Source organism: Prionailurus bengalensis, chromosome D2 (genome assembly GCF_016509475.1).
Source record: "Prionailurus bengalensis isolate Pbe53 chromosome D2, Fcat_Pben_1.1_paternal_pri, whole genome shotgun sequence".
NCBI classification, from domain to species: Eukaryota; Metazoa; Chordata; class Mammalia; order Carnivora; family Felidae; genus Prionailurus; species Prionailurus bengalensis.
In genome coordinates, this window is record NC_057351.1 from 12,641,077 (window position 1) to 12,653,788 (window position 12,712).

Below are 12,712 nucleotides of genomic sequence, written 5' to 3' on the forward strand. Positions count from 1 at the left end.
TCAGACTTGGGTGGTGGAGTGTGCAGTCGTGGGGCCAATGGCTGTGAGGCGTGATGTCGTGGGTTTCTGTGCCGGACCATTCCTGCCATGCACACTCACTGGAGGATAGGGCAGGGTGCAAGGCAGGTGGGGTGCAAATGTCTACTCCTAAGGCATCAGATTTTGAGGAAGACACTTAATGTCTCTGGGCGTCCACTCCTCAGACTGGATCCTGGTTCACTGTGTCCCCTGGAGCCCTTGAAGAAGCCTTAGGAGCTGCCAGTGAGGACACAGAGAAGCCTGGGCAGATTTGGCTTCCACCCCGACCTCCAGCCTTTGATTTCTCTACATATCAGATTCTGGGCGAGATTTTGTTCGAATGGTGGATCCCGTTGCTTGGAAACAAATGTGAAAACCACCTGAAGATCACTGTGCTCCACGGGTCCCAGCATTGTGAGGTTTCCTGACTCTCCCACTGCCTGGAGGCCCCACTCGATTCCATCCCACTTGGCTCTTAACCCCTCTTACTCAGCTCCTTTGAGACTCACTGCATGGAGGGATGGCTCAGGGGGTAAAACCAGGTCTGCCTAAACGCATTCAAACAAATCACTCCGGCTCATCACTGCATAATTTCATGGCCATTTCACCTATCCCAGAATTCCTCATGAAAACTGTGTCCTGGGTCGGAAGCCTGGGTTGGGAATAAGGAATAAGCAGTGTTTTCTCCTGGTCACAGGAAGAGTTTTCTTCTGGTCACAGCAAGGAAGGAAGAGAAAAGAATTTGGACAGGTGAGGAGGCTGGTCCTGTGCCCTGCCAGCTGTGAGGGGTTGGGGCCCATGCCCAGTGGATATGAGCTGGCGGGAGGAAATGAACTTTTCATGAGGACTGGCATCCATTATGGGAGGGGCAGCTTCGTGGACTTCTGTGTTTGGCATTTTCTGTAAACCTTTGACTTTCTCTTGTCCACGGCATGCAGACTTTTGCAGTGAATTAGAATACGGGGCCCCTGGGTGGCTCAGTCGGTTCAGCGTCCGACTTCGGCTCAGGTCGTGACGTTTCAGTGTGTGGGTTCGAGCCCCACGTCGGGCTCTGTGCTGACAGCTCAGAGCCTGGAGCCTGCTTTGGATTCTGTGTCTCCCTCTCTCTCTGCCCCTCCCCCACTCATACTCTCTCTGTCTCTCAAAAATAAACGTTTAAAAAATTAAAAAAGAGAAAAAGAATGTGCAGAGTATGTTCACACGAAGGAAACAGCCCATAAATCACCTTGACATGAAGACACAGATACCCCCTCTGAGTGGCCACAGTTCTAGGATAGGTGGCTTTGCGTGTGGAACGTGCGGAAACTTGAGGTCCTGTTGACCCCTTGCGTGGGTTTCTTTGCCCAGTGCATGGCCCCGTGCACCTGCCCCTCCTTCAGGGCAGGAAGAGGGCCAGGCTGAGGCTTAGGCTTAACCTTCCCTCACCCATCGTTCTCTCTTGCCTTTCCCCTCTCTTCCTTTGCCCATCTCCTCTCTCCTTGCCTGTCATATTGCTAGGAAAAGTTATTATAAATCCTTCATTTTTGTGACCTTATTTTCAGAACTGGAAGTAACTCGAAGCTGTGTGAGGCCACCCCACTTGGAGCTCTTTACACCCTGCCCTTTGTTCTCCTTTGAACACATGACTTCTTTCCCTTAGTTGTCCTTCCTTTCCTTACCGGCATCTTCTTCCTTCTCTCTCATTGCCTCATTTCCAGCCTGAGCCAGCCTGCAGGTGTCTCCGGAGGGCGGGGGGGGGGGGGGGGGGGGGAGCGGGAGGGTGGGTTGTGGCAGCAGCTCAGCCCCAGCCAGCCTACTCTGAGGTCAGGGCCCCTTCCTTTCCCAGGGTTGTCTTCCCAAATGGAGGAGCTGGTAAAGTACAACCCCAACGTACCATCTACTTGTAGCTATAGTTCATTTTTAATTCCCATTTGGGCCCAATTTTTCTCTCCTTCCCAAACTTGCCCCACCATCCCACCCTGTAGCTGCCCATCAGTTGAATGGGCAGGATCAGAGTTCTAGAGAGGTTACCAGCTCTGCGAGGTCAAGGCCTTTGCAGAAAGCAGAGCCAGGCACCCTGGTGTCTTTTTCTAAAAGTGTGTCATTTTTTTTTTTTAAATTTTTTTTTTTCAACATTTATTTATTTTTGGGACAGAGAGAGACAGAGCATGAACGGGGGAGGGGCAGAGAGAGAGGGAGACACAGAATCCGAAACAGGCTCCAGGCTCCGAGCCATCAGCCCAGAGCCTGACGCGGGGCTCAAACTCACGGACTGCGAGATTGTGACCTGGCTGAAGTCGGACGCTTAACCGACTGCGCCACCCAGGCGCCCCAAAAAGTGTGTCATTTTTTAAAGTGGTGTCATTATTTTAAAATGAAAAAAGTAGAATGAAACCGTTTGGAATCGTGAAAGGAGCTTTTAAAACCTCTTTAAGAAGAAAATTGCTTTGGCATGGAAACATGGTCTTCCATAAAGAAAAAAACATGACTTAAGAAATTCAATTTTCTTAAATTTCTAGATTTAAGAAATTAAGGGGCACCTGGGTGGCTCAGTCGGTTAAATGTCTGACTTTGGCTCAGGTCATGACCTCATGGTCTGTAAGTTCAAGCCCTGCATCAGGCTCTATGCGGACAGCTGGGAGCCTGGAGCCTGATTCGGATTCTGTGTCTCCCTCTCTCTCTCTGCCCCTCCCCCATTCACGCTCTGTCTCTGTCTCTCAAAAATAAACATTAAAAAAAATTTTTTTTTAAAAATTTTTTTTTCAACGTTTTTATTTATTTTTGGGACAGAGAGAGACAGAGCATGAACGGGGGAGGGGCAGAGAGAGAGGGAGACACAGAATTGGAAACAGGCTCCAGGCTCCAAGCCATCAGCCCAGAGCCCGACGCGGGGCTCGAACTCACGGACCGCAAGATCATGACCTGGATAAAGTCAGACGCTTAACCGACTGCGCCACCCAGGCGCCCCTAAAAAAATTTTTTTAAGAAAGAAATTCAGTTATAACTTGCCTTTTTCTAGAAATGATTTGAAGATTATAGAAACGCATACATATGTGAAGATGATGGTTGGGAGAGAACACCGAAACCCATACGTGTTTGCACCAAGGTTCCCCTCTGTTGAGAAGGGTGCAGCAAAACGAGGCCCCGGGCAAACGTAATTTATAAAATGATCGCTTAAAAACTATAAATGACATAAATATTTCTTGGAAGAGGGAAAAGAAAGCAGAGTGAGGCTGATTTCCTGGTTGTTCTGTCGGCCAGCATTTTCCCTACCTTTTGGGGATCCTAATTTGTTGAAAGCATCCCCTTTCACACCAGGAGCTGAAGGATTTGTTGGGCTGGGGGAGGGGACCCTAGAGAAAAGAATAGAATAGAAGAATAGACAGCAGGAGGGTCCAAGGAAGCAGAACGTGTTAGGACTTGTTAGGTATCATCTAGGTCACTGTTTTCCAGACATATCTGTGGACCGCTAGCAGTAATTTAAAATCCAGCAACCCTTTGGCCCATAAGACTCAGTTTGATGGTGCCTGTCCCATGGGAGTTGATTGAGCCTTGACTTCAGGAGTCTAAGCTGCCAAGTGCACAGGCTAGACCTCCTCCTTCCGCCACTACTTTGCTAACCTCTCGTTTCCCACAGACCTTTGAAGAGTATCCTCTCCTTTCTGCATCCCCTGACAGTGCTCAGAGTTCTCGCTCTCAAAGCACATGAGACCAGGAAAACTGGACTCAGTCTTGGGAAGACTCAGGAGAAAGAGGAGAAGCCCTCCTGTAGGATAATCCAGAACCGAGGGCCCCCTCGAGGGAAGGAGAGGTTCTGTTCTGCCATTTCGAGGGATAGGATTCTGTCCTGGGTCTTAGAGCTTTAAAACCAGAAGTTAACTGGTACCTTGGGAACCCCCAGAGAACCTGAATCAGCCACTGAACATATGCCCTAGACCTCAGCCCTTGACTTCCAACTTGAGGGAAGAGAACAAGGTGGGGTGTTATTGGCTAGCCTCTGTGTCACTCACCCACTTCCTGAGCCCTCGTTCTATGAGTTCTATCATCAGGACCCTTTAGAAAACAGGAGTTCCATCTACTGGGCCTCCTTGTGCTTGGCCTGCAGGAAGTAATTCCTACAGAGGAAGAACTTGAGGCTCTGAGAAATTATGTGATCTCCCCAAAGCCATGTGGCGGACACGCATGCACCTGGTAGAAACCCAGGGACGCCTACCCTCCCCCCGCAAAGCCCGCCATCTTTCTATAACACCTGTCTCACTGCGCGGGGAAAATTGATTTCTCCTTCCTTCGTGGGAAATGGGTGACTTTGACTTCAGCCACGCTCAACCGTGTTCTTCCTGCCCGGTGGGCCAAGGGGAAAGACGCCGTGGGGAAGTCTCAGATCCTTCTCCTCACATGCTCTGACAGAACTGCCCGGGAGGTGTGTACATACACCTGCAGGTGTTCCAACTCGCTTCCAGGTGAAAGGGAAGTTGGGTTTGGGGGAACCTGGTATGGAGCGTGGCCTGAGACAGAGAGGGTGAGTACCAGGTTGGATGAGCAGCCATGGTGTCCGTGTGCAAAGGACCATCAGAGGCAGGATCCAGGTGGGAGACAACAGGAAGTCCATGGGTATCACCCAGTGGAGAGCGGAGGATGATGCCCGGCAAGATGCCTAGATGTCTGGGGTTCTTGCACATTCCCCTCAGTGGACTAAAGCACTGATGCAGAGGGAACTTAGAAGGTCACTGGGACCACTCAGACGCCTCGCTCCAAACACCGTGTCAACATTTTGTTTGTAGCTGTCGTGGACCAGCGCCCCATCAACTACTGCACAACGGGCCTCCATGACTGTGACATTCCACAGCGGGCGCAGTGTATCTACATGGGAGGGTCCTCCTACACCTGCTCCTGTTTGCCGGGCTTCTCTGGGGACGGCCGAGCCTGCCGAGGTATGTGGTTCCTCTGATTTTTCTCCCTGTGTAACCCGAAAAGATTCCATGTGCTAATTACCAACTCATCCTGAAATTAAGAGAGCTATTCTTTTTTGTTCTAAGTTTGCTTATTTGTTTTGAGAGAGAGTGAGTGCAGGGGAGGAGCAGAGAGAGGGGGAGAGAGACAATCCCAAGCAGATTCCGCCCTGTCAGCAGAGCCCAGGGCATGGTTCAATCTCATGAACTGTGAGATCATGACCTGAGCCGAAATCAAGAGTTGGACGCTCAACCCACTGAGCTACCCAGGTGCCCTGAGAATTACCCTTTCAACTCTGTTGGGTAAATGGGCTGCATTTTGTTTGTCTCTGGTAGTGTGAACCATGCATTTTCCTTTGGAAGCTGTTCTCACTGGAGAAGATGCTCAGCCTCCCCCTACTATTTTGTTCTGTGACTTGCTCGCTTAAGCAACAATTAGACCCCTGCTGTCTGGTAGGAACTGAGGAGATTATCTTTTCCAAAAAGGCAGATAATCCTTGTATACATGGGGACTTGAGGTCCAGCTTTTTCTTTAGTAACATTGCTATAGCCATTCTCCTGGTCTGCTCTCACCTTCTGCTCCAGAAAAAGCCAAGTCCCCTTATTAAATAAATGACTGCAGAGTCTGGGAGAGTAAATGTCTCCACAGAATTCTTTCAGACGTGAGGTGAGTCCATTGTTGGCTGCCAAGATGCTTTTTAAAGATGATTTTAGGTAAGATAGCTGTAAAAAAAAAGTACCCTGATCCCCTGATTTGCAAAGTTACTTAATAATACACCATGTAGTATTTCTGAAAAGTCCAAGCTTTTCTAAGATTATAATTTCTGAGATACAGTACTTTTTTTTTTTAAGTTTATTTATTTAAGAGAGAGAGAGACAGAGACAGAGACAGAGGAAGAGAGAATCCCAAGTAGACTCCACCCTCAGCACAGAGCCTGACACAGGGCTTGAACTCAAGAATCGTGAGATCATTACCTGAGCTGAAATCAAGAGTTGGACACTTAAATGACTGAGTCACCCAGGCATACCTGGGATATTTACTTTTTGTTACTGAAAGAAAAGTAAATGTGAATTTTTTCTTGTCTCCAAGGTTTTTCTGTCAGTGGTTAATAATGTCTCCAAACTCTCAGACATTTTTGAAGCTCTCATTTGTGGTGAGAAGGATCATTTTATATAATATGCAAAGGAATCTTCTCTTTTTTTTTTCCTTTTGAATGCTTAATTTTCCATGAAAATGTTAATCATCAAAGTGAAACACATTTATAAATACACAAGATAGAAATTGGGGAGTTAGCGGCTTTTTAAAAAATGTTTGTTTATTTTTGAGAGAGAGAGACAGAGCATGAGCAGGGGAGGGCAGAGAGAGGGAGACACAGAATCTGAAGCAGGCTCCAGGATCCAAGCTGTCGGCACAGAGCCTGATGTGCGGCTTGAACTCACAGACCTCGAGATCACGACCTGAGCCAAAGTCAGACACTTAACAGACTGAGCCACCCAGGCGCCCCAGGGAGATTGCGTTTTGATGAGTAATGTTTAGTGAACTTTAAATCACTGTTCCCAGATCAGAAACAGAGTCCTTTAGAGCTAACGAAGTGGTTTAAATTATTGTATAAACTGTGAATTCCAGAACAAGTGTCATTGTCCCTGGGCTTGGTGGCTCTTTTGCAGATGTGGATGAATGCCAGCCAAGCCAATGTCACCCCGATGCCTTCTGCTACAACACTCCCGGCTCCTTCACATGTCAGTGCAAACCCGGCTATCGTGGAGACGGCTTCCATTGTGTGCCTGGAGGTAAGGTGTCAGAGATGTTTGGAGTTGGTAAGCCATTGCCACATTCGTGAATCCTGAGTCCCTGAACCTGGGAGAGGAGGTGAGGTGGGGAAGTTGCAGTCTCTATGGAGGGTCCTCAGAGTTGTTAAGGTGGGATATCAGAGCACAGCTGTAGTGAACGGGCATGCAGATTGTGCACTGCACAACTCCAGAGGATGCCACACAGACCGTAACTGTACTGGCAACCTAAAGTCTGTCATCCTTGTAACTTGAGCAAGCAGTTCAGGTAAGAACTGCTCTAGATTAGGGTCCCCAGAGAAACAGAATTAATAGTGTGTGTGTGTGTGTGTGTGTGTGTGTGTGTCTGTCTGTCTGTCTGCCTATCTGTGTTTGTTTATAAAGGAATGTATTATAAGGGAGGTTCTTATGATTATAAAGACTTGCAAGTCCCAAGATTTACAGTTAGCAAACTGGAGACCCGGGACACCCAATGTTCCCATTTGACACTGAAGGCAGAGAAAAGCCAGTGTCCCAGTTCATAGTCATTAGGAAGGAAGGATTCTCTCTTACTCAGGGAAGGGCCAGCCTTTTTGTTCTATCCTGGCCTTCCACTGTTTGGCTGAGGCCATCTGCTTTACTCAGTCTGTGAAGGTAAAATCTCATCCAAAACATCCTCACAGAAGCACCTAGAATGTTTGACCAAATATCTGGCACCCACGTATCTGGCATATCCCCACCCTGTGGCCCAGTCAAGTTCACACGTAAAAGTGACCCATCCCAGCTTCCTAGGAGTCACAGGGAATAGAGCTAGGGTGGAGGTGGGGAGCACGCGTGAAGGGCCACCACTAGGGAAAGGTGGAGGCCACGGACTGTACAGAATTGTCCGTATTACCACCTATACCTGGACTGTGCACCTGCTGAAGTTACCTGCTGACCCAAGGCTTGGGTGGCATCTCATTAGACCATAAGAATAATGATAGTCCTGGGTCTGGATCTGGACTCAATTCTGGGAACGTGGGAGGCACTCGACAGATGCTGTTGCGTGAATGCGTGTAATTGGCTGCTGTTTGTTAGAACCTGCTCTGTGCTAGAAGCTTCCCCCGTACTCTTTCAAATGTAATGTTCACCATTGTCCTTTTGGAGCAAACACTATTATGATCCCCATTGGCAGAGAATGCCGACGCTTACCAAGATAAAGGCGTAATCAAGGTCCCACCGGTAGTAAGTGCTAGAACTGAGACTCAAACCCAGGTCTGTCTGATGGGCTTAAGCCTGGATTCAGTCCTCTAAACCACATGGTATTCCGTCATGAGATTAAGAATGTATTTGACACAGTAGACTGGAGTCACGTAGTTACTTATTTTTAATGACTGCTACTGTTTGTAGCCAGATATAGTCATGCCACTGTCAATATCTTATATATATATAAATACACAAATATATAATGTTTCAACAAAATATCCATTTCACCACCTTTAAAAATATATATACTTTTTTGAGAGCGTGAGTGGGGGAGGGGCAGAGAGAGAGGGAGAGAGAGTCCCAATTAAGCTCTGCGCTGCTCGAACCACAAGACCACGACCTGAGCTGAAATCAAGAGCCAGAAGCTCAATCTGCTGAGCCACCCGGAGCCCCCATTTCGCCACCTTTTTAAGCAATTAATAGCGATTTCGATGTCTGTCTCCTTCACTAGCCTGTGAGTGTAGGGTGCGTATGCATTTTATTTCTATGTCCGGCGGTGTCCCGTGGAGCATGTGGCCCATGATGGTGCTCACAGATTTATAACTGTTGAAGAACCCAGTGAATGTACCAGTTTCCACTCCTATCAGCAGTATATAAAAGTATTTATTTATCCCTGCTCTCAACAGGACTAGGTGTTTTCCAGTTTTTAGGATAGTTGTCCAACTAAAAGGGGAAGAATCATAGATTAAGTTAAAATTTGGGTATATAATACATATTTCTGATCTACATTGTTCCCTTCTGATTAGAACAAGTATCGCCATGCCACTACTTACACGTCAAATCTGGCCCACCTCCTGTTTTTATAAATAAAGTTTTATTGGGACACAGCCATGCTTGTTAGTTTATGGATAGTCTGTGGCTTCTTTAATCTTACAAAGGCTGAGTTCAGTAGTTGTGACAGAGATTATAAGGCATGCAAAGCCTGAAATATTTACTACCTGGCCCTTGAGAGAAAATGTTTGCCAACCCCAGCCAGAATGAACCGAGGCAGGGCCAACTTTTTGTTCCTGAAATTGTGGGTAAAAACTCTTAGTGCTGCCCATAGATTCTGACAGGCAGATTACATAGAGAGGAGCTCGTGATGATCTTAGTCAAGACTCTCCAGCAACTACTAAAAATCACTGACATCCCGTTATTTCCTTAAGCTTGCTTCATATCACCAGTTCAAAAAGAAGCAGATGTCTTCATCTCTTGGTTTTGTTTTTTGTTTTTAACCTCACTCCTTGCCCCCTCTTTAAGGCTCTGTTAAGCAAACAGAAACAAATTCATCCCTGCAGGCTGGGATGTGAAGCTGGGACAAGGATAAAACCAGTGAGCACAGTCTGCTAGGATTGTTTATGTATTCAATCCTGTTCTCCTAAGAAATTCAACATCTAGTTAAATAGTCAAGAGAGAATGTGCACTAGAAATACATACCAATGTTCACCGCGTATTGCTTGTAACAGAAAAGAAATCTAAATGACTGTTGGTAGGAGGAATGGACCAATGGAGTTTTGGAACAATTCATACAATGAAATAATAGGCAGCAATTAAAATGAGTAAAATGTTAAAAACGTAAACAATGTAAGAATGTTAAAAAGTTTGGGGCGCCTGGGTGGCTCAGTCAGTTGAGCACCCAACTCTTGGTTTTGTCTCAGGTCATGATCCCACTATTCGTGAGCTCGAGCCCCGCGTGGGGCTCTGCGCTGACAGTGCGGAGCCTGCTTCAGATTCTGTCTTTCCCTCTTTCTCTGCCCCTCCCCTGCTCACACTGTCTCTGTGTCTCTCAAAAATAAATAAATAAACTTAAAAAATATATAACGCTGTATGAAAATAAACCTATGTGTGTATACATATGTAGGAAATCTACAAAATGCATACAGAGGAATGAAAAACGAAAACTCAGAGCACGGGGGTTACCTGCATGTAGGAGAGAGGCAGTTGGGATTGTGGAGGTTACACAAGAGCAGACTTTGTATTTTTCAGCTGGAATATGAACACTGAGGTTTTCATCGTATATTTCTAAATTATGGCTGACTAAAATACTTTCTGAAATACTAGCAGGGAGGAAACTAATGTCATCCAGACGCCTATTGCCAAACACAATGAAGTGCAGGGCGTCGGACAGTCCGCACTTAATTTGGTACCTACTGTATACAGAAGGGACTAGCTGAAAAAATTAAACTGGCTTCGAGGGTGAGTCCGTTGAGGCAACAGCTTCTGCATTGTCAACGGGTGACAGGCAAGACCAGAAATTCTGATTTGTTTCCCCCAAGCTTCTGCACTCTTGCTCACAACCTGTGTATGTTCCATGGATCGCTAGCGCCATTTGCTTTTAAATGAAATGGAATCGAAAACAAGAATCAAGAAGATATCAGAGTATATAAAGTATATATAGTAGGAAAAAGTACTGTTTCATGAAATGATGCTTGTATCTGCACGGATGAGTATGTGGGTGTGCGTATACATGTGTGTATCGAGTTGCTGAGCGGAGTGTATTCCTGTGGGTCATGGCCAGAAAGTTTGAAAGCCACCATGGTCCCGTTGACTCTTGAACAACACGGGGGTTAGGGGCACTGACGCCCCCACACAGTTGAAAATCCACGTATAACTTTTGACTGCCCAAAAACTTAACTACTAAGAGCCTACTGTTGACCGATAACATAAACAGTCAATTAACACATAGTCTGTATGCGGTATGTATTAAATACTGTATTCTAACAATGCAGTAAGAGAGAAGAAAGAAAATTTCATGAAGAAAGTCATAAGGAAGAGAAAATACATTTACAGTTCTGTTCGGTAAAAACAAATTCACAGTTCAGACCCAAATTGTTGAAGAGTCCTTTGTAGTTATCTATTGTGATGTAACAAATGATCTTCAAGGTCAACAGCTTAAAACAATACGTCTTTATTATCTCACAGTTTCTGTGGGTCAGGAATTCAGGAGCCGCTTAGCTGGGTGGTCTTGGTTCAGGGTCTCTCATGAGGTCGTTGTCTGGGGATTAGCTGGGGTTGTGGTCTTTGAGGGTCATCTGAGGCTGAAGGATCCCCGTGGTTGCTGACAGGCCTCTGTTCCTCATGCATTGTTGTACTGAGGACTTCACATCCTCACAGCCTGGGTCTCTTCATAGGGCGCCTCAGTGACTTCAACACTTAGCAGCTGGCTCCCTCCAGACCAAGTGATGAGAGAGAGAACACCCAAGCTGGAAGCCATGGTCTTCTGTAACCTCATCTCGGAAGGGACACACTGTCCCTTCTGGTGATACTGTTAGTCATAGGCCAGCCCCCTAACAGTGTTGAAAGGGAATTGCCTAAATGTGAAACTACCAGGAGGCGGGAGATGGGGGCCATCTTGGAGGCGGGCTACCAGAGCCAATGACCTTGCCTGAGGACTGTCTGGAGGAATGTAATTGGCTAGATTTTTGGAAAGTAGGAGACCGGATTCTTAGCAGATCAAGAGATACATAATACAAAGTCCTGGGCTAGAGTTGCAAAGCTTGGTCCTTAAGGGCAAATGCCAAGCCTATGGATGTTTGATCACATCTCTTCACGTGTGGCGCCCGTCACACTTACCGGCATCTCGCACCTAGAGACACATCACACAACTGTAGACACAAAGGCAATTCAAGAGTTCAGAAAGCAGGGCTGCAAGAGAAGATGAAAACATCGAGGAGATAATACAGTTTAAGAGAAAGAAAGCTGACGAACAACTTAATGTACATTTTTTATTTTTTATGTGTCTTGTTGTTTGTGTTTCAGTGTGCACTTCACTTCAGTCAAACCCTATGATAGAAAACTTGCATTTCCCAGTCAGAGCTAGAAGCAGCTCTAGAATTCTATAATTCATCTCCTTTGTTTTATAAACAAAGAACATGAGGACTGAGTAATTTCTTGGTTTACAAAAAAGTTCCTTGAACTTTTTATATAAAAGAATTTTCTATAGCAATTTTTCTCAAAATTGAGTAAAACCCTTTTTATTTATCTATTTTTTTTTTTAACGTTTATTTATTTTTGAGACAGAGAGAGACAGAGCATGAACGGGGGAGGGTCAGAGAGGGAGGGAGACAGAATCTGAAACAGGCTCCAGGCTCTGAGCTGTCAGCACAGAGCCCAACGCAGGGCTCGAACTCACAGACCGCGAGATCGTGACCTGAGCTGAAGTCGGACGCTTAACCGACTGAGCCACCCAGGCGCCCCGAGTAAAACCCTTTTTAAAAGAAATTCTTTTTTTTAGGTTTATTTATTTAGAGAGAGAGAGAGAGAGAGAGAGCGAGCATGCAAGTGGGGGAGGGGCAGAGAGAGAGAGAGAGAGAGAGAGAGAGAATCCCAAGCAGGATCTGCACCATCCGCACAGAGTTCAATGCGGGGCTCGAACGTACAAACCGTGAGATCATGACCTGAGCCGAAATCAAGAGTCAGATGCTCAACCAACTGAGCTACCCAGGCGCCCCAAAAGAAAGACATTCTTAAAGTCTCTGGTGTTGGGTTAGATTATTTTTATTATAAATAAGTCTCCGTGTGTGGAAGAGCCCCCAGGAGCAGCCAGCCCCTCTTGGGGGCAGATGGGGCAGGAAGAGGCTAAAAAAATGGTGCCTCCTCAAATGAGTTCCTCAGCCCCATGGAGTATATCAGAGGCTGCAATAGTTATCTATGTGAATTAGCACAGAGAAAGAAATGTAATCAGGCGAGAGAATGAAATGTAAGTCAAGAAAGTTAAAAAGGTATTTTTTTTTCTTATTTCTCCTTCTCTTTCATTTTTCTCTCATTTTCTTTGT

At 46.2% G+C, this 12,712-nt stretch overlaps 1 protein-coding gene across 1 annotated transcript in view; it reads left to right on the forward strand.

Moving 5' to 3' along the window:
* NID1 (nidogen 1) overlaps positions 1-12,712 on the forward strand; it is an 85,493-nt gene that overhangs the window by 52,640 nt on the left and 20,141 nt on the right. The window contains exons 11-12 of the mRNA XM_043596250.1: positions 4,779-4,928; positions 6,615-6,737. Of these exons, the coding sequence (XP_043452185.1) occupies positions 4,779-4,928; positions 6,615-6,737 (273 nt within the window). The remainder of the gene's footprint in view (positions 1-4,778; positions 4,929-6,614; positions 6,738-12,712) is intronic.